General features: G+C 42.2%; 1 protein-coding gene across 1 annotated transcript in view; it reads right to left on the bottom strand.

The window, feature by feature from the left end:
• The window catches only part of SYT17 (synaptotagmin 17), a 64,980-nt gene that overhangs the window by 15,971 nt on the left and 30,134 nt on the right, over window positions 1-18,875 (bottom strand). Inside the window, exons 6-7 of the mRNA XM_029577443.1 lie at window positions 10,194-10,314; window positions 9,516-9,671 (exon numbers count right to left, since the gene is read on the bottom strand). Of these exons, the coding sequence (XP_029433303.1) occupies window positions 9,516-9,671; window positions 10,194-10,314 (277 nt within the window). The remainder of the gene's footprint in view (window positions 1-9,515; window positions 9,672-10,193; window positions 10,315-18,875) is intronic.

The following is an 18,875-nucleotide window of genomic DNA, read 5'->3' as shown; positions in this document are numbered from 1 at the left end:
GACAGATTTGCGTGCTCGGTAACTGAGTTCTGATGCAGCCAAGTGACATGTGGACTATAATAAAAGCTAAAAATAAATGTACAAAAACTCTGTATACCTGAAACAGGACGACAGGTTCTACATAACTACATTTTTTGAACACCAGCTCTGCCAATAATCAGGCCAATGCAATACCAGCGCACGGCTCAACGTGTGATTGGATGCGCATTCTGGATGCACATACATAGCCCACGGTGCAAAATGGGGGTCAGCGCGTTCAAAACCTGCATCCAATAGAGCGCGTAGCTAATAGTGCTCATCGCATAAATTCATGTTGATGAGGCTATTGGCTATTTCCCCCAATGCAAAAAAAAAAAAGTGCGCTCAACCTGCACATTTTTACCCTCAAAAAGTAATGCCTGCCCTTGAGCAGGCATTATGAGGAGCCCAAAAGGTTTAGGAAAAGGGACGTTCGTGAAATTGAGCATCCATTTTCCTAACCCGCCGACAGCCACCTCTCCTGGGCGCCTGCTGACGAGGAGGCGCTGGAGGTGCACAATTTTCCCTAGCGCCTCCTTTTTACTGCGGCAGCCCATTTAAATATTACAGTGGGCCCCCTGGAAAGGTGCCTTGGCGCGTGTTAGGAGAGCGGGCGCCCAATCATGAGCGCCTGTTTTCTACGTGCCGATATTGCATCGGCCTGCAAATGTCTTCCAACTAAAGCCATATTTACCAGAGCAAGTGAAAGTAACCGGAAATCCTTCTGCAGTCTATTTTCATTCACATGGAGTGAGTCATATTATTTACGTGGCCAGCATCCAGCTCTGAAACATGGCAAAGTCAATGATAATCTCCACAAGGCCTCGAATCAGATGTTTCTGGCAAATATCACCGAGCTGGCACCACACACGAACAGAATGAGCTGGCAACAGGATGCTTAAAGACATGACCTCCAGGCATCAAATAGAGAACTTGAATTTATAAAAACCTAAAGACAGTGTATCAAGACAACCAAGAGCTATTTATAGAAGGCGATAAGGGAGCTTGATCTCCAATCTAAATAAGTTGGGTAATCATAATTAGGGCTAATGTCGCAGAAACTCTTACTGAAAACAGTCTCAAATGATTAGTACACAGAAAGTGTGATGCATGCTCCTTTAAAAAAAAAGCAATGGCCACATGCAGTACGTGTACGTAGAATATCCCAATCTATACAGTGTTCCTGCAACTATCAGCCATGAGTGAATAACTCTAGCTAGTGACTGCAGGTGTATACGCTGTGACTATGTCAATAAGAGAGAACTATCCGGACGATGACTGAACAATTGAATCAACGGGAAGCTAAAATGCTGTCTGACGGCCTGAAGGATCTCTTTCATTCACGCCATCATTACTGAGAAATCAAGATGCATTGTATTCCAGATTATCAGAGGCGTGCTTTCTGGCCACATAGCCACTGGGCTCTCTAAGCTGAATACAGGTCGCCAGGCCCCCTCTCCACTGCTACTGTCAGTCAGGTTACGGACCTGCCTGTAGATCTTTTTTCTGTGTGTTTCTCTAATTGCTGCTGTTTCTCTTTCATTATTTCTATCCAGAATCCCAGAGAAAGAAAATATCCCCACGTTGAAAGCCGGTCATTTTTCATCTGGGCAGAAATAATGACTGGTTACCTGCACGAGGACCTGGCTGCATTTCACGAGGAGAAGGGGATGATTTATCAAAATTATTGCGCCAGTGTAGGACTGGATTTATTATAGTTCTGTTCATGAAAACATGTAGAGAGCAATGATAAATCCTCCCTCCTATATGCAGTTACCTAGAACATGCCTCCTGTTCCGGATCACTGACAAGACATGTGGTAGAACCCAGAGATCTATAGGAACCTGACAGGGGCTGTGATGTGAACATTTCTTGGGCAGTCTCTGGAACTAGCCTGAGACCAGCAACTCATTTCTCCTCAACCACTTTTTATAAAGGTCCCAACTGACCGGGATTTAAACTCATGGCCTAGCTACGAAAGGATTTCTAATGTTGTGGCACCTCCCTTGCGCCATCCAGTTCTTTGCAGGGCGCATCAGATCTCATGTACTGCAGCTCCCACAGCCCTTAAAAAGCATACATGCAGTCAAAGAAACATATAAAACATAAAAAAAAAAGCATTTATAGTATTCTGTAACATTTGTTTGAGGCATGCAACAAAGCACACATTGGGGCGGATTTTAAAAGGGTACAATAGAAACCCAGTCCTGGGTTTCTATTGCAATAAAAAATTAAAAATCTACTACCTTACAGTAAGCATTCCCAACAGAATGTGTCTCTCTTATAAAAAATGGAATATATATATATATATATATATATATATATATATATATATATATGTATATCTCACAAGTGTCTCTCTTGCTGGCGATCTTTGCATTGCCACTGTCAATCCAACTCCTTTCGCTAAGTTTAACAGAAAAAAAAACCCTAAAGGAATTTTGAAAACCCACATCAGTTCATGTTGTGTAAATTAAACCCCATTATCTGTTAATTATTACAACAGAAAAGCCACACTGTATTTCAGTCTAATGTCAGGGGGAGGGAAGAAACATGGATTGTACGGATGCAGCAGAGACTGTGGAGATTCGGGGAACAGTTTAATCATAACATATGAAGGCATACGGTGCCTCGGAGATGGCATGCATATAAAGCAGAGCTTAATTATAGGCCTTCTGCTAAAGAAATTTCAGAGCACGAAAGGGCACGTTTTCAATTGCCTTTCAGCGGCACTTTAGTTTCGGAAATGTTTGCAAACAAGCTAACAGGATAAAGTGAAGCTTTCCCGCACCGACTCTAGCATCTGCTTCTAGTGCTGCGGAAAATAAGAGCTACCTAGATGTTGCCCTCGGATGCTGCCGGGCTCTCCTGGCTTCTGTACATGCGCCGTTGCAAGAAATCAATTCACCTTATTTAACTCGAGAAAGAGCAAACACTCTGGCCCGGCTGTGGCTTAAAGCTGCTTTCTAATGACTCTGCCGAAACAGAGAAACTGCATCACCTCGTATTCCTATCGCAGTGGCTTATAGGGAGAATCTCCAGTCACAAAAGGCAGGGCATAGCAATTTTCTATGAGTGCGCCAAGGCTGGAACAATGTTGATATATATAAATATTTTTTTAATTTCAGTTCTTCTACTCATAGGTGGCCTTACCCCCTCAGTGTATCATTCTGAAACTCAAATCATGAGCAGCTCACTGTTTTAAACCATGAATTTAAAAGCTTATAAAATGTTTTTGTTTAGGAGTTAATATTCAATATAAATGAGCTACAAAAATGGTTCATTATCATGACCCTTTGGTTAGATACTAGGCTAAAACAGATATATAATGGCCTTGGTGAGAAATCAGAGTCGGGCAGGATAATCTGATGCTTACTTTGCGATACTGCGCTACTTTTTTTGTGTGAACAGATAAAAGGACTTACCTATTACTGCTGTCATACATTAGATTTTGGGACTCGGAGGTTCCTTCATTTGCAAAACTGAATAAGGGCACAATAGGGACAGTGTCAAGAGGAATTGCACGGCGAGGGATGAGATGGCGTCTCACCCCGCCAGGGAACGGCACAGGTCAAATCATCAAGAGGGGAGGCGCTATGCAGCCTGGCCCTTTTAGTGATTTGAAATGTTGCAGAAGGGGGGAAGAAGGGGGTCGGCAGAGTGATAACGTTTCTAGGAAGCCGGCAAACCCGCCATACTCCCAGGAACCCCCAGCCCTGCCTCCCACCTTTCCCCAGCATTCTCCCCCTGGAGAAGTGGGAGATGGGTGAATGGTGGGGGTCTGTATGTGGCGCACTCCCTGCAAGCCATTGCAAGGGCATAGGGCAGACTAGGCCCTGTACAGCCTTGTGCCCACACCCCTCTGCCCTCACCACCCACCATTACAAATTCTGCATTTATAATAACTAATTTTATTATTTTAATTTTTAAATATAATTTTTAATATATTATTATAATTTTAATTTTAATTGGCCTTCCCAATGCAACCTTAAGACCACTGCAGTTACTCCAAAATGCAGCTGCCAGAGTCCCGACTGGTAAAAGAAAATCCGACCATATATCCCCAGTACTCCACAACTTACATTGGCTACCTGTTAAAAAAAGAATAGAGTACAAAGTCATCACAATTCTACACAAGACAATTCACAAAGCAGACTTCACTGCCCTGGACAATATTATACATCTGCAAAAATCATCACGTACAACAAGATCTACATATAAAATTCAACTGGATGTCCCTTCATTACCACAAGCCAAACTTTCCTCCACCAGAAATGGAGCCATCTCTATAGTCGGTCCAAAATTATGGAACTCATTACCTCTACACCTCAATTCACAAGAAAATTTTAAATCTTTTAAAAAAGAACTTAAAGAATGGCTACTCTCACAGTCTTACAATGACTGTGCACCATTGATAACAGAGCATAAATCCTTTTCATATCCACCTCTCGCTCCTTTTTATTCCAGCAATCCTTCTGACACTCGCCCCGACTTGCAGAAACCTTCCTTCTCATTAACGGCTTCAACCGTCAACCTCAAGCGTTGCATACATTCTTATCTAATGTTCAATGTACTTATTAACTTTTATTAAGTTAATGTTCTGTTTCAATCTCTGTTTTAATGTTATGAATTCAAATGTAACTGGTTCGTTGTAATGTAAACCGGAGTGAAGGCATTGTCAGCTGTACCTCGGTATATAAACAAATGCTAAATAAATAAATAAATAAAAATACATGAAAAGGACATTCAAAATACAGTCTTCTGAGGTAAAGATATCACCACAACATATATATATATATATATATATATATATATATATATATATATATATATATATATATATAATTTTTAAATGCAAACCCTGCAATAAAAGCAAAAAACACACTTGGAATACATATAGGATTAAGCTATTGTAATGCATGTTGGGTATGGGCTTTGTCCTCAGAATGGCATGAGTAAATTGAATTACAGTAACAATATAGTAAGTCTTCCATATTAAAAAATAGCATTAATTAAAAAAGTAAAAACCTTATCTATGAAAAGGCAACACTGTAAATATTACAGCAGGCCGTAAACACCAATACACTTCCTATAAGGAAAACAGAACAAGCCAGGCTACTATAGATCCCTACACAAACTTCACACTAGCAGGATACCTCACCTCAGTCACACATTTATCTATTTACTTAGAAACTTTGTAGTCCGCTAATCCGAAAATCTTAATGGATAGCAATAAACGCACATAATAAAATTGGCAAAATGCAAAACAACCACAAAATATCCAAAAGTACAGAACACAAACAAATTAAATGTTACAAAAAATTACAAAGGCAGACTCCAAACAATAGCTAAAGCAGCATAGAAACCCACAATAAATCTGCAATGAATTTACCAAACACACACATTCAGAACACAGACAGACCCTCTCCCACAAAGAATAAAAAGATCATAAAGCATAAACAAACATGTAGACAAAAACTGATCTGGAAGCACAAGCCAGACTATATGCAGTGCAACAGTGGGAAAATAGAAATACCATTCCTCATAAAGCATCAAACAAAAAAAAATATAAAACAACTATAATAGTAAAACCATATTAATAAAAAGAATAAATGTTTCAAAAGAGCTGATGAATAGAACATCTAGTAATTATATCTCATATAAAAATTATAAACAAATTTCCTAAACACCAATAAAATATTTCAAACTAGCAAACACATTAAATAGCACCCAATAATTAAAACTAGTAAGAATAAAAAAATGTCCTGCTTTCCATACTGGGGAACGTTTGATTTCTGGTCACCCTGAAATTTCTGTGGATTAGTATGGAGGGAACAGGGGGAAGCGAGGGAACTTTCTCCTTCCGCTCTCTCACACAAGTTCTTTCATACTCATAAATGCGCTCACATACACATAGATGCTCTCTCATACATTTGCATGCTCTTATTCATACATCCGCTCTCACACTTGCTCTTTCACACACACAACACATGCCCTCTCATATATAAACATGCTCTCAAGCACACACATAGAAGCTCTCTCTCACACACACGCAAATGCTCTCACATACACAGATGCTCTCTCAGCGCCGGTGGGATGGGGTCCACTGGTGGCGTTTGGAGCCTGCTTTCTTCCTCCTATCACCGGTAGCCATGGAGCCCTGCTGCCGGCAGCGCACAGGGTCTTCTCCTATTTTGTTCGCTGGCAGGGGGTTGGATCCCTGCCGACGTTTAGCTAAATATGTTTCAGGAGGCAGGGGGAGGCGGCCACTGAGCGCTTTGGAGTGTACTTTTCGCTGCTCCAAAATTTTGCCGCCTGAAGCGGGCCGCCTCCTCCTGCCTCATTATAGAAACACCCCCTGGACAGTGTGGCCCAGAATAAAACTGAATACTTTGCAGGGAATCACATTAAAAGCAGGACTATCAAGGCCAATGGGATGTGGTACAGCTTTCTTCTAGGTCTAAGAACACAGTCTAGCAATCTGAACTGTTGCATGCTTTAACTAGCAGTAGTGAACAGTTTCTGATGAAAAGAGTATTGGGGAAAAACAGAATTAATCGACTCTCCCTTTTCTAAATGTCCTCCCTCATGTACATCCCTGACTGGCACAGAGCACTGCTGGAATACCCCTGGATGATACGGAAAGAGGATGCAGTGGTTACAGCTCAGAGCTTTGAGACCTTTAACACCTCAGTTCCTGTGTTCAGAAGAGCCCAGTACTCCCAGCTACGCTCTTACCTGGCAATTCCAGTTGCAGGAGACAAGCTTAAGAATATGCAAATAGCTCTATGGGAAAGAACAGAGCTCCAGGCCACATGAAAAGCTGACGATAAGCAGATTCAATAAGTTTAAGTACAGTACTGGGAGAGGGAGCGAGTGGTATATTTAAAGGAATAAAACAGCTTTTAAAAGGAGAATCCATCCTAAGGGAAATTCGGCTGCATTTTCGAGGGTTTAAGAAAATCCACAAAGCTAATTTGCTCCAGGTCTGGATCTAAAGTCTAGTGCTTAAACCTCTGGTGAATCACAAACCTGTCAGAAAACAAAGCCGCAGCATGCACACACACAAGCAACATTATGCACTACAGGGAGTTAGAAACAAGAACATAAGGCTTGCCAACCTGGGTCAGACCAAAGGTCTGTCAAGCCCAGTATCCTGTTTCCAACAGTGCCAACCAGGGTCACAAGTACTTGGCAGGATCCCAAGGGGTAGATAGATTCCAAGCTTCTTATCCCAAGAATAAGCAGTGGATTTCTGCAACTCTACATTAATAATGGTTAATGGACTTTTCCTACAGGAGCTTGTCCTAGCTGAAGAGTCCTAACCTCTTCAGCCTTTCCTCATAGGGGAATTGTTTCATCCCCTTTATCATTTTGGTTGCCCTTCTCTGTACCTTTTCTAATTCTGCTATATCTTTTTTGAGATGCGGTCACTAGAACTGAGCACAATACTCAAGATGAGATTGCACCATGGAGCAATACAGAGGCCTTATGATATTCTCTGTTTTATTCTCCATTCCTTTCCTAATAATCCCTAGCATTCAATTTGATTTCTTGGCTGCTGCTGCACACTGAGCAGAAGATTTCAATGTATTTTCAACGATGACACCTAGATCCTTTTCCTGAGTAGCGACCCCTAATGTGGAACCTTGCAATATGTAGCTATAATTTGAGTTACTCTTCCCTAAGTCTATCACATTGAACTTGTTCATATTAAATCTCATTTTCCATTTGCATGCCCAGTCTCCAAGTTTTGCAATGTCCTCTTGCAATTTCTCATAATCCTCGATTTAACGACTTTGAATAATTTTGTGTCATCGGCAAATTTGATCACCTCACTTGTTGTACCAATTTCCAGGTCATTTATAAATAAATTAAAAAGCAGTGGTCCGAGAACAGATCCCTGGGGCACTCCACTATTCACCTTTTTCCATTGGGAAAATTTACCATTTAGCCCTACTCTGTTTTCTGTCTTTTAATCAGTTGGCAATCCATAATAGGACACTGCCTCCTATCCCATGACTTGATTTGTTATTGAGTTAAAATTTCTAAGGGAGCAGGGATGTAAAGCTAATCTAAAGTACTTTTAGTCTATGGATTTATTTTATATGTGTTTGGCAATGACCATCAAAACATTACAATTAATCTACCAATATCTTCCTAGTTACCCACCTTATTGACTCTTGTTTTGAATTCATTTCCTTCTGTATAAAATCTGTAGCAAATTACTCCTACCAAACACAATTATCTTGTAAAATCAAAACATATAAAAACAGATAAGGCCTAGTACACAGATAAGGATTAGCAAGGATGTTTGAGGTATCGGCACTTTCGGTCCTCTTCTGCTACAAGGAATGCGGGGCCTCTGGAAGTTGGGGCTGTGGAGTTTGAAGCCTGGAAGGCTCGCTGTGACCTCTGGCGACCTCTCCCAGGGACTGCTGGGAACGATATGCAGATGAGCCTTCCGGGTCTCTTCTGCTGCCAGTTAATTAGTACTTCATTCGTAAAATGACTGAGGACGTGCAGTCATTGGAAACAATACTGTAAGTGTCAACATTTCCTAGATCGCTCTGTGTCATTTTGAAATGGGTTTTTCCCATTTCTGTCCTGTGTATGCACACGATTTGAAGAGCACACACATGCATGCTACTGACAAACAGCACGAAATAGCATGCCCTAAAAATAAAACTGAAATCAAACCGTTTTAAAATGACATGAACTAGACTAAGGACAAAGGGAATGAAGCAAAATGTCTTGTTTTTTGCAGGCACATCCCCACCCCTAAGCATTACAAGAAGACTAGGACTCCCAGGGCAGTCCCCACACACCATGCGTGGTGCTTCCTAGAGAGGTTATGTTTGCGCTACGTCATGGCTTGGGGTTATATGTAAGCTCTACAAATAGCACCTTTTGATTTGTTGAATTTTTCTTCTTCCAGCTTAGAAATGAAGGTAAATAAATGAGTTACAGTGTGGACAATAAACCACAAAACCCTCCGTAAATAAACCACAAGAGTCTATGAGTACCAGAAGGCGCAACAATCCAACCAAGAAAAATGAAACATAATGAAATAAAAGGCATCAGCAAATGAGGAGAAACTCTCGTGCCCACTTCTCCGCACCCAGGCTCTGAAGTCTACATTTAGGAGTCGGGAGCAAGGCCGCTGCTCAAAGCGTACAGAAAGATCAAATGAAATAATCTGCCATTAATTGACTATGGTAAACCTTTTATACATTCTTACTCTGCGATGTCCACTGATTTCCTTGAACACTTTTAGCAGTTCTCCTGCCCTGCCTCTCTACATCCCCTCACCCCCCCCGCTGGTGACCTGGTTTTCAGAGAACTCGCTTAGTCTCCGGATTGCCGGTCAGACCTCAGCATGCTTCAGTGCTGCCCCACTTGAATTATTTCCAGCTCGCCACTGCTTTGGGAAAACGAAGGTTAAGAAAAAAAATGTATGCGCCGAGCAATAGAGCAAATGAAAATGATCTCGTTACCTGTGAACACTAAGCTGGCACTTTCCAGCTCTTCTTGTGGAACCTTGAAGCTGAAGGACTCGTTGTAGTAGGGATCTATAGTTCCTCTCATGCAAGAGGTCTTCTTTGTTTTGGATAGTTTTAATCCATGGACCAGCTGAATCTTCACAAAGGGATCTGAAAGTAACCAAGAACACAAGACAAGTAAAGCTGAATTTACTCGGACGGTTGGGGTGACAGGAGATAGTATCTCCGCACATTCCACTCAAATGGAAGGCCGGCTTGGTGGCAAAATGCTGCATTACTGATGATGACCCAGTGCTTGCCATGAGCTAAAGATCAGTTTTCCCCTTGGATAATGGAGACCAAGCCTTGGCAAATATCAGAGAACGCACCCTTTTGTCATGATGAGACCTAGACTATAGCACTCTGAGGTGGCTGAGGCTATCATTACAGCTGGATTTATTTTATTTTATTTTGCATCCCAGTGGGTGCTGTGCAGGACCTGCCATTTTTTTCCAGTCATATATTTCCCAGAGGGAGGCCTCTCCCCAGCACGTGAGCAAGCAGAATTAAACCTCCAGATGACCAGAAGCAAGGGAAGCTAATGTTTTTACAGCACGTCTGTTTCAAGCCATCGCCTGTCAAGCAGGCAAGATTTGTATTAAGAGCCTACTGGCACAAAATGCGGCTGTGTACCTGAACCCTGGCTCATGTCCGTCTGAAGGAGCTGCTTGGCTCTGATGATGTCCACGTTCAGTCTCCCTGCACTCGGCAAATAATTCAGAGATAGCAACAGCTCTCCCAACTCAACTTCATTCTGAGAGGAAAAACAGATTGAGAGAATGCAAAGTGAACACAGAAACAAGAGAGTGTGTGCAAACAATCACTACAAACAGATCCTATGATCCCTTTGAAGGGAAGCCACCTCGAGTAATCATTTACATACAAAGCTCCACCAGTTCAGTACTGTTACATTTTTCTGCAGAGTAGACTAGGCTAGAAAATATATAAATCATTCAACTACTATGATAGGAAATGTTAATCATGTAAACTAAAGGTAACTTGGTCAGCTTTCAGGGGGTTAGGGGGCTGGTAACAAGTCCTGGGATGGGCGAATCGTTTGAAAGCATTTGTTGATGAGTTTAATAGGCAGAGGAGGCTGGGACTGGTGGCCACCTTTTCGTATATGCTAGTAATAACTCACACTGACTTGGCAAATAGCAAGCACTAAAAAAAAAAAAAAAACCCCAAAAAACCCCACAATAAAATTTAAAAATTTGTTTTCTTCCTTTTCTTCCTCCCCCCATTTTTCCAATGAATACAATTTTTGTTATTTCCTGATATGCATCTATGTGTATTGAGTTAAGTACACTAGTTTGTATGGAAAATCTTGATGTTATAATATATATTTTCTGTATTTCCTTACAAGTATTTTCTTGTTATATTGTTTGAAACTGAATAAAAATTAAATTATTAAAAAAAAAAAAAAAGCCCTCTGCACATTAGCGATAATGGGGTAGATTTTAAAAGGAGCATGCGTGGCATACATGTTTGCGTGCTACCCAGCGCACACATGTATGCCCAATTGTATAACTTGTGTGTGCAGGCGCACACAAGCTATAAAATCAGGGGTTGGCATGCGCAAGGGGGTGCACAATTGTGCATCTTGCATGCGCTGAGCTGCGCTGCCTTCCCCCGTTACCTCCCAGGCCCCTCTGAAATCGGAGCAGCCTGGAAGGGATAGTAGAAAGACTAGGGGGCACTCCATGAAGTTAGCATGGGGCACATTTAAAACTAATCGGAGAAAGTTCTTTTTTACTCAACGCACAATTAAACTCTGGAATTTGTTGCCAGAGAACGTGGTTAGTGCAGTTAGTATAGCTGTGTTTTAAAAAAGGATTGGATAAGTTCTTGGAGGAGAAGTCCATTACCTGCTATTAATTGAGTTGACTTAGAAAATAGCCACTGCTATTACTAGCAACAGTAACATGGAATAGACTTAGTTTTTGGGTAATTGCCAGGTTCTTATGGCCTGGATTGGCCACTGTTGGAAACAGGATGCTGGGCTTGATGGACCCTTGGTCTGACCCAGTATGGCATTTTCTTATGTTCTTACCTTCCCCTTAACCTAACCTTCCCACCCCTTCCCCTAATCTTCCCCCCCCCCTAGCCCTACTCTAACCCCCCCAAATTATCTTATCTTTTGCGCCTGCTGGCACACAATCCTTCAATACAGCGGCAATGACCGCTGTGTCAGAGGCCTCTGGCCCCGCCCCCGGATCGCCCCTTTAGTAAAGCCCCGGGACTTACACGCGTCCCTGGGGTTTATGGGCGTCGCCGGGACTTTTTAGAATAGGCCCAGCGCGGGTCACCTTTTGACAATCCGGCCCAATGTGTGTAACCTGTGCCGCCTTTTTGACACGGGTGAAGTTACAGCGTATACAGTAAGCCGACGTTCGGACACAGTTTATGCGGGTGCCATCTTGTTCTGCGTGTGCTTTCCAGTTAGGTGCCCCACTGAAAACTGATCCCTTGATGTTTAACCCGGTCCATCACTACGGACAACAGTTCTGCCCCACAGGTCCAGAAAGTGAATGCCCCGAATAGGGTTTTACATTTAGCGTCAGCGCAGGAAAAGGCACCATCGCACTCTATCCCAGCGTACAGCAAGCTGTGAACGTCCTTACGTCTGATGGAACCAACCTCCTCAGAAAGCTTCTCTCTATCGTCCTAAACCAATATCCACACTGGGGAAGGAAAACAAGACCTGCAGCAGCCTCTTTACTGCACTAAACAGGAAGGAATGACCTGTTCTGTTACTGTGCACGACGCTTTCTTCTCAGTAAGAATTCAATTCATTCTTCAAAGACATTTCTTCAAAGAGCTCAGAGTACCTGCTACCAGAGCTTTTATGAATCTCTCCCCTCCCCCCCACATGAGCATTCGTTCTGCTTCCATTTAGCTTGTGAGAGATCAAACAAAAGACGAGATCGAAACTGAAAACCTGCTCAAGCTTCCATAAGAACTCGTGAAAAAAAAAAAAAGAGGGAATTCATTCCTTTGGGTCCTTACTACAATAAAAATACCAATGTGTGTCACTTCCAGGGCTTATCTGGAGCAGGACTCGGAGCCTTGGAAATGACCCCAGACTGCTGCTGCTAGAGCGAGCCTCGGAGAAGGGATGGAGGTACCGCTCTGCCACAGCTTTGGGAGCTGGAGGACTAAGCAAAATGCCCCCACATGAAAGCAACCCACAGCTGCCACAGGGAAGTCAAGATAGGCCCTTTAGGAAAAGCCCAACAAGAAAAAAAAAATCTACACTTGAAAGGGTCAATTTTGTTTGTAAATGCATAGCGAGGGTAATTGTATAACGACGCTTGTTCATACCTTTTACACACAGACCTCGCCCCCAAATTCTCCCAAACTTGTGCGCACATGTCCCCTTTGAAAATTTGCTTGGCTCACTGTGCGCACAGATTAGCTCACATAACCTATGCAGGTAAACTTACCTACAATCTATTTAAAATTTAAAAAAACCCCATGTGTGTATATGTTCCAACTCTTCCCCAACTCCAGCCCTCCTCCCAGGGCACACACATTTCTAACATCCATTTACATGCACAAAACAGTTTTATGCACGTAAATAGATTTGAAATTTCAGACCACATTCCTTTTTTTTTTTTTGCACAGCTTCCGTGATTTTGCCTTCAGTTGTCATGCAGCTCTTACTTTACAGTAGGACAACCCTGGCTCCATGCTGGCATTCTGCTGGACTGCCAAATGTTGAGCTCTTCTGCATTACTAGGGCAATGATGTTAACAAAATAAATTAGTCTTGCTTACAAAAAAAACATAAAACAAAATGAGGGAAACCACAAACAATGATAAACCAATATGGTCAGCAGTTACTTCTAAATTTAGATAAAAGGTGTCAGCAAGCCTTTGCGACGTGTCCAAGAACCTGGACCGCCCGGTCAGTTCAATCATCCCCATATTTTTTTTGAAGGCATATAAAATAATCACAACAATCCCGATGTTTAACTTTAAAGTATGCCCGACATAGCCGATGTTTCGCTTAACCAAGCTTCGTCAGGGGCAGAATCACATTCCTTGAAAAAGCCTGATGATTTTTTTTTTTCACTCAGTGCATAATTAAGCTCTGGAAGTTATTGTCAAAGGATGTAAAGGTAGTTAAGCATAGCTGGATTTAAAGAAGGTTTGAACAAAGCCTTAGAGGAAAAGTCTATCAACCGATATTAACCAGGTAGACTTGGGGAAAACCACAGTTACCCTGGAGCATTTGCAGCTTGGAATCTGTTATTCGACATCCTGCTAGGTACTTGTGACCTGGCTTGGCCACTACTGGAAATGGACTCTTGGTCTGACCTAGTATGGCAAATCTTATGTTATGTTCTTATGTCCTGAACTTAGCCAGACAAGCCATTTGAATTCTGACTCACCAAATCATGCCACGCCCACATCATAGCAATGCAAGCCTCTAAAGACTTCATTTGCTTTATAGCAATGGTTATTGCAACTGGTTAATGTACCTCAGAGACAATGCATCATTTGCTTTTGATAAGACAGTGAGAAAGAGATAAGTGTGCTCTAATTAAGCAGTAAGACATGACTGGGCATGCTTTATTTGTCCATTTAAGCATACCCCAGCTGCATTTTCAGGCACACAGAGAGAGAAAAAAAAAAACACAACCTAACAGACCTATGAAACAAAATGTTCTTCTGGGCTTTGTTTGTAAAGAAGAAAAAAAATATATAGAGATATCTCAAAAGAAACTGGCAGTACCAGCAATAGGAAAAAAGATGATCAACAACCACAGCTGACGCTACAAGGAAATGGTGTTCTGAAAGGACTGTCTCCGAAAAAAAAAAAGCAGTACGGCTCGGAGAGAACTGGCGGCGCACCTGCAGAAGGCCAGCGACAGCTGGAGTCTATCAGGTGGTGTCAGGAGCACGGTTCGGCACCTTAGAAAAGACCAGGGAACGCTCAGCTAACCAAGTCACTGCAAGGGTTAACAATAAAATCACCACATTAGGGTTTCTTAGTACAATGGTGATGCACAGAGTGCTACATCAATTGGCCCATGGTTGGAGTGAGAAGGGTTGAGGTGGGGGTAGTAAGGGAGAAGTAACATTGCCTTCATGGCAATACAAAGCAAGTCTCACTATTTCTAAAAGATGAACGCGAAAGTCATAGGAGTGTTCTAACAAGATAATGTCGCCTATTCTTGTACTGGAGTGCTGGCTTTGCACACGTTTGGGCAAAGGGAGATATTCGCCCAAATTTACAGTGGGGCATTGCTCTCATGCAATAATAGGTACCTCCCATAAGACATGTTAACATATAGTATAACACATGCCAAAATATAATTTTACAGGGAGAATACAAGTAAAATGTTATTCCCACAAAGAAGCAGCGTCTCTCAGTGCCATAACCCAAAAACACTCGGAAAATGCCTTCCCTCACGTCCTGAATAAGTTTTAGCTAGCCAGATATATTCAGTGGTGCGGCCATACAGCTGCAGTAGTGACTAAATATCTACCTCATTGAAATTATCTCCCCCCACCCCAACTGCCATTTTCCTTTATGAGGGTAAGTGCGTAAAGATCTCTTTTAGTGATGTCTTTTTGGGCAAATAGGGAAGTTCACTTAATTCATATGGCCAAGCCAACAATGCCCCACCCCACAACCACTTATCCCAGCAGGATTAATTCCCACTTACAGCAGCAGTGGTTTGGAGGAAGAAGGACCAGAGATTGAAGGGAGCTTCCCAAAACATCACAAGGGTTAAGCAAAAGGTACGTCTATAGTGGAAGAACTAGGAGAGGGGATCCAAGTTCTTTTTTTTTTTGTTACTTCAGTGGCTGGGGGTAGAAATCCTTGCAAAATTAGTATGAAGACAAAATGCCAGCTGAAATAGAAAAGAAAATATGAATTTTCACTTGTGAAGGCTATACAGTGCTCATATCTTTTAGTCTGAAAACCTTGAGCCTCACAGGCAAACTGAAGCATCGGTGGCACTTCTCCAGGACCATGAATGGAGACGCAACAGGAGCACAAGAAAAGAGGTAAGAGAGCAAACTGACAAACTAAAGGTAGCAAATCACCAGGACTGGATGGTACTAACTCCAGCCTTCTGAAAGAATTCAAATATGAAATTGCAATCCTTTTACTAGTAATCTGTATTAACATTAAAACCAGCCACAGTATCTGAAGACTTGAGGGTGGCCAATGTAATGCCAATTTTTAAAAAGAGCTCTAGGGGTGATTGGGGAAACTATAGACCTATAAGCCTGGGCAACATGGTCAAGATGGTCTTAAAACAAAATTACTGATCATATGGATAGGTACAGCTTCATGGGAGAAAGCCAACATGGATTTAGCAAAGGGAAGTCTTGTCTTACCTATCTATTTGATTTTTTTGAATAAACATATGGATATTAAGGATTAGCCAGTCAATATAGTGTATCTGGATTTTCAGAAGGCATTTGACAAAGTCCCTCTTGAGAGAATCCTCAGGAAATTAAAAGGTCTTGAGATAGAGGGCAGTGTCCTATTGCGGACAGGTAGCTGCTTGAAAGAAAACAGAGAATAGGACTAAATAGTTAGTTTTCCCAGTGTTGAAATATAAATAGTGGAGTGCCCCAGAGACCTCTAGAGTGCTGTTGAAAATATCATAAATGCTCTGGAAAAGGGAACAACGAGTGAAGTGATCAAATTTGCTGATGAAATAAAATTATTCAAAGTTGTTAAAACCGGAATGGATTGTGAGGAATTGCAGAAGGACCTGGTGAGACTGGGGGACTGGGCATCAAAACGGCAGACAAAATTTAATGTGAACAAGTACAAAGAGAAGCACATTTATATTAAAAAATAGTAATTATAGCTACACAATGCTAGGTTCTGTATTAGGAGTCACTACTAACAAGGTGCGGGGAGAGATTTTTCATTTCAGTTTGTAATTTCCATTTTGTTTTAATTTTTTTAATTTGGGTTTCATCTCCTTTAACCAAAATTAGCATTAAATAACCCCCCCCCCCCCAAAAAAAAAAAAAATGAACCAAAAGGGGCCGCCCTGAGCCCCCTGCTGCTGCCCCTGCCACTTCAAGTGAACCGTGGCCTCCCTTGGCCTCTCACCCCTGGAAATGAACCGGGGCCTTCCCCAGACCCCCCCCCCCCCCCCCCCCCGACCCCTACGAGTGAACCAAAAGCTGGGAAGGGGCTTCCCCAGCCCCACCCCTCCCATTTTCTTCAATGCAGAAATGGGCAGGAGAGATCGCTCCCAATGCACCATCGCGCCAGTCGGCCCTGAGGTGGGCATCAGTGCTTTACAATCTGAGGGCCGGCCGGCAGCTTTCTGTTGTATCGCTGTGTGTCTCCGCTGCCGGCACCATTGTGCATTAGACGTTGGTGGGCGAGAGCAGCTGAGGATTGCTCCTGCCCCTTTCTGCACTGAAGACCCCCTCCCCCCTCCCCCATGGAAGAGGAAAGTGGGGGCCAGAGAGGCCCCATTTCATCAGAGGGGTGGGATGGGGAGATATGGGAAGGACACCCCCCCCCCTCTTTTTTTAAACAAACTTTAAAATGTTTGGATATTTTTGAATAAGTCAATTTTTGATTTGTTCAATTCGTAGCAATCCGAAAATCGACTTTTCGTTATGAAATATGCCTTCATTTTATACGAATGCACTTCTCTAGTTACCTCCCAGAGAAAGGATCTTGGGGTGATTGTGGGCAATACGTTGAAATCCTCAGCTCAGTGTGTGGCAACAGACAAAAAAAAGCTAATAGAATATCAGGGATTATTCAGAAAGGAATGGAGAATAAAATAAAAATATCATTAAGCGCCTTATTAAAGTCTAATATTTAGACATTTTTCTAAGTGCCCCTTTAACCCCTTGATCATCTAACGGTCCAACTGACTCCCTCACAGGCTTTCTGCTTCGGATATATTTAAAACTTTTACTGTGAGTTTTTGCCTCTACAGCCAACTTCTTTTCAAATTCTCTCTTAGCCTGTCTTATCAATGTCTTACATTTAACTTGCCAATGTTTATGCTTTATCCTATTTTCTTCTGTTGCATCCTTCTTCCAATTTTTGAATGAAGATCTTTTGGCTAAAATAGCTTCTTTCACCTCCCCTTTTAACCATGCCAGTTGGTACTTCTTGGCTATCACATACATGCTACATTCATAGGGCATGTACTGGGGACAGCAGCTAACCCTGCTATACATGCAATACACTGCATGTTACAGTTATTCAATGGAGCCAGGTGAGGATCAGGAGAAATTGATGTCTGGATAGGATGCCAGTCCTCCTCAAATCATCCACAATAATTAGGAATGTGCTGGAAACAAGAACAACATTTGCTGTTTCATTTTGTGTTGTTTCCAGACTGAAATGACACATCATTAAAACCAGCCACAGTATCTGAAGACTTGAGGGTGGCCAATGTAATGCCAATTACATTGAAACCCATTTTAGTGCATGCTAAAACCTTTTAGCATGCATTAAAATGAAAAGAAAAAAAAAAGAAAATACGAAACAAAACAAAAAATGAAATTTTTTTTCCATGCACAACTCTGGCCCATATCTCTTTCAGCAGGCCGTCCATTTAATTGGCGCACATTGGTACTTCTTGGCTATCACATCCATGCTACATTCATACGGCATGTACTGGGGACAGCAGCTAACCCTGCTATCCACAAGGGAAATGATAGATCACCACACAGACGAAAGCACACAGGATGTCCTCCACTTAAGGCATTTGGAGTTACAATGCTGCAAAGGTAAACAATGCAGAGTTACTTTTCTAGACTGACACCCATTATCCAACTTATAACACCTGTTTCGACATTAAGACACCCGAGTGTCTCCCAGCAGGCATACATTGATGTGCTGATGACCATGAGGCCTGGCGAGGTGATGTCAGAGGGAAGAGTGCCAGGGATTTCCTTTTACTAAAACCGTGTCAATACAGGAGTCCATTTTCAGTCACTGTGTGGCTTGGTTAGTTAGCAGGGTATATGCAAGTTAGCTGGTTATGCCTAACCGGCTAACTTACAGAACTAGTTAGCCGGCTAGAATTTAGCCAGATAAGAGCTAAATATAGCTGGGTCAGCCTTTTAGACTGACTATTACATTATCCATTGTTCTGTCCCCAGCAGTGGGTACATGTTTGGGTCTGTATATACTGTGCTAAGTGTTGAAACACCCTTTTTGTAACCCACGATAAAAACTGGTGAGCCTTGCCTTTAAGGGAGCTTGCCCTTAAGAGAAGTTCCCTTCATCCTTTGCTTTCTCTCACTTGGGAAGAATCTGTATGCCCTCTCAATCTAACTTGAGTCTTCTTAAGTGCCT

The sequence above is a fragment of the Rhinatrema bivittatum genome, chromosome 14 (assembly GCF_901001135.1).
Source record: "Rhinatrema bivittatum chromosome 14, aRhiBiv1.1, whole genome shotgun sequence".
Classification (NCBI taxonomy): Eukaryota; Metazoa; Chordata; class Amphibia; order Gymnophiona; family Rhinatrematidae; genus Rhinatrema; species Rhinatrema bivittatum.
Note: the sequence above shows the minus strand (reverse complement) of the source record. Positions and strands in the feature narration are given on the sequence as shown.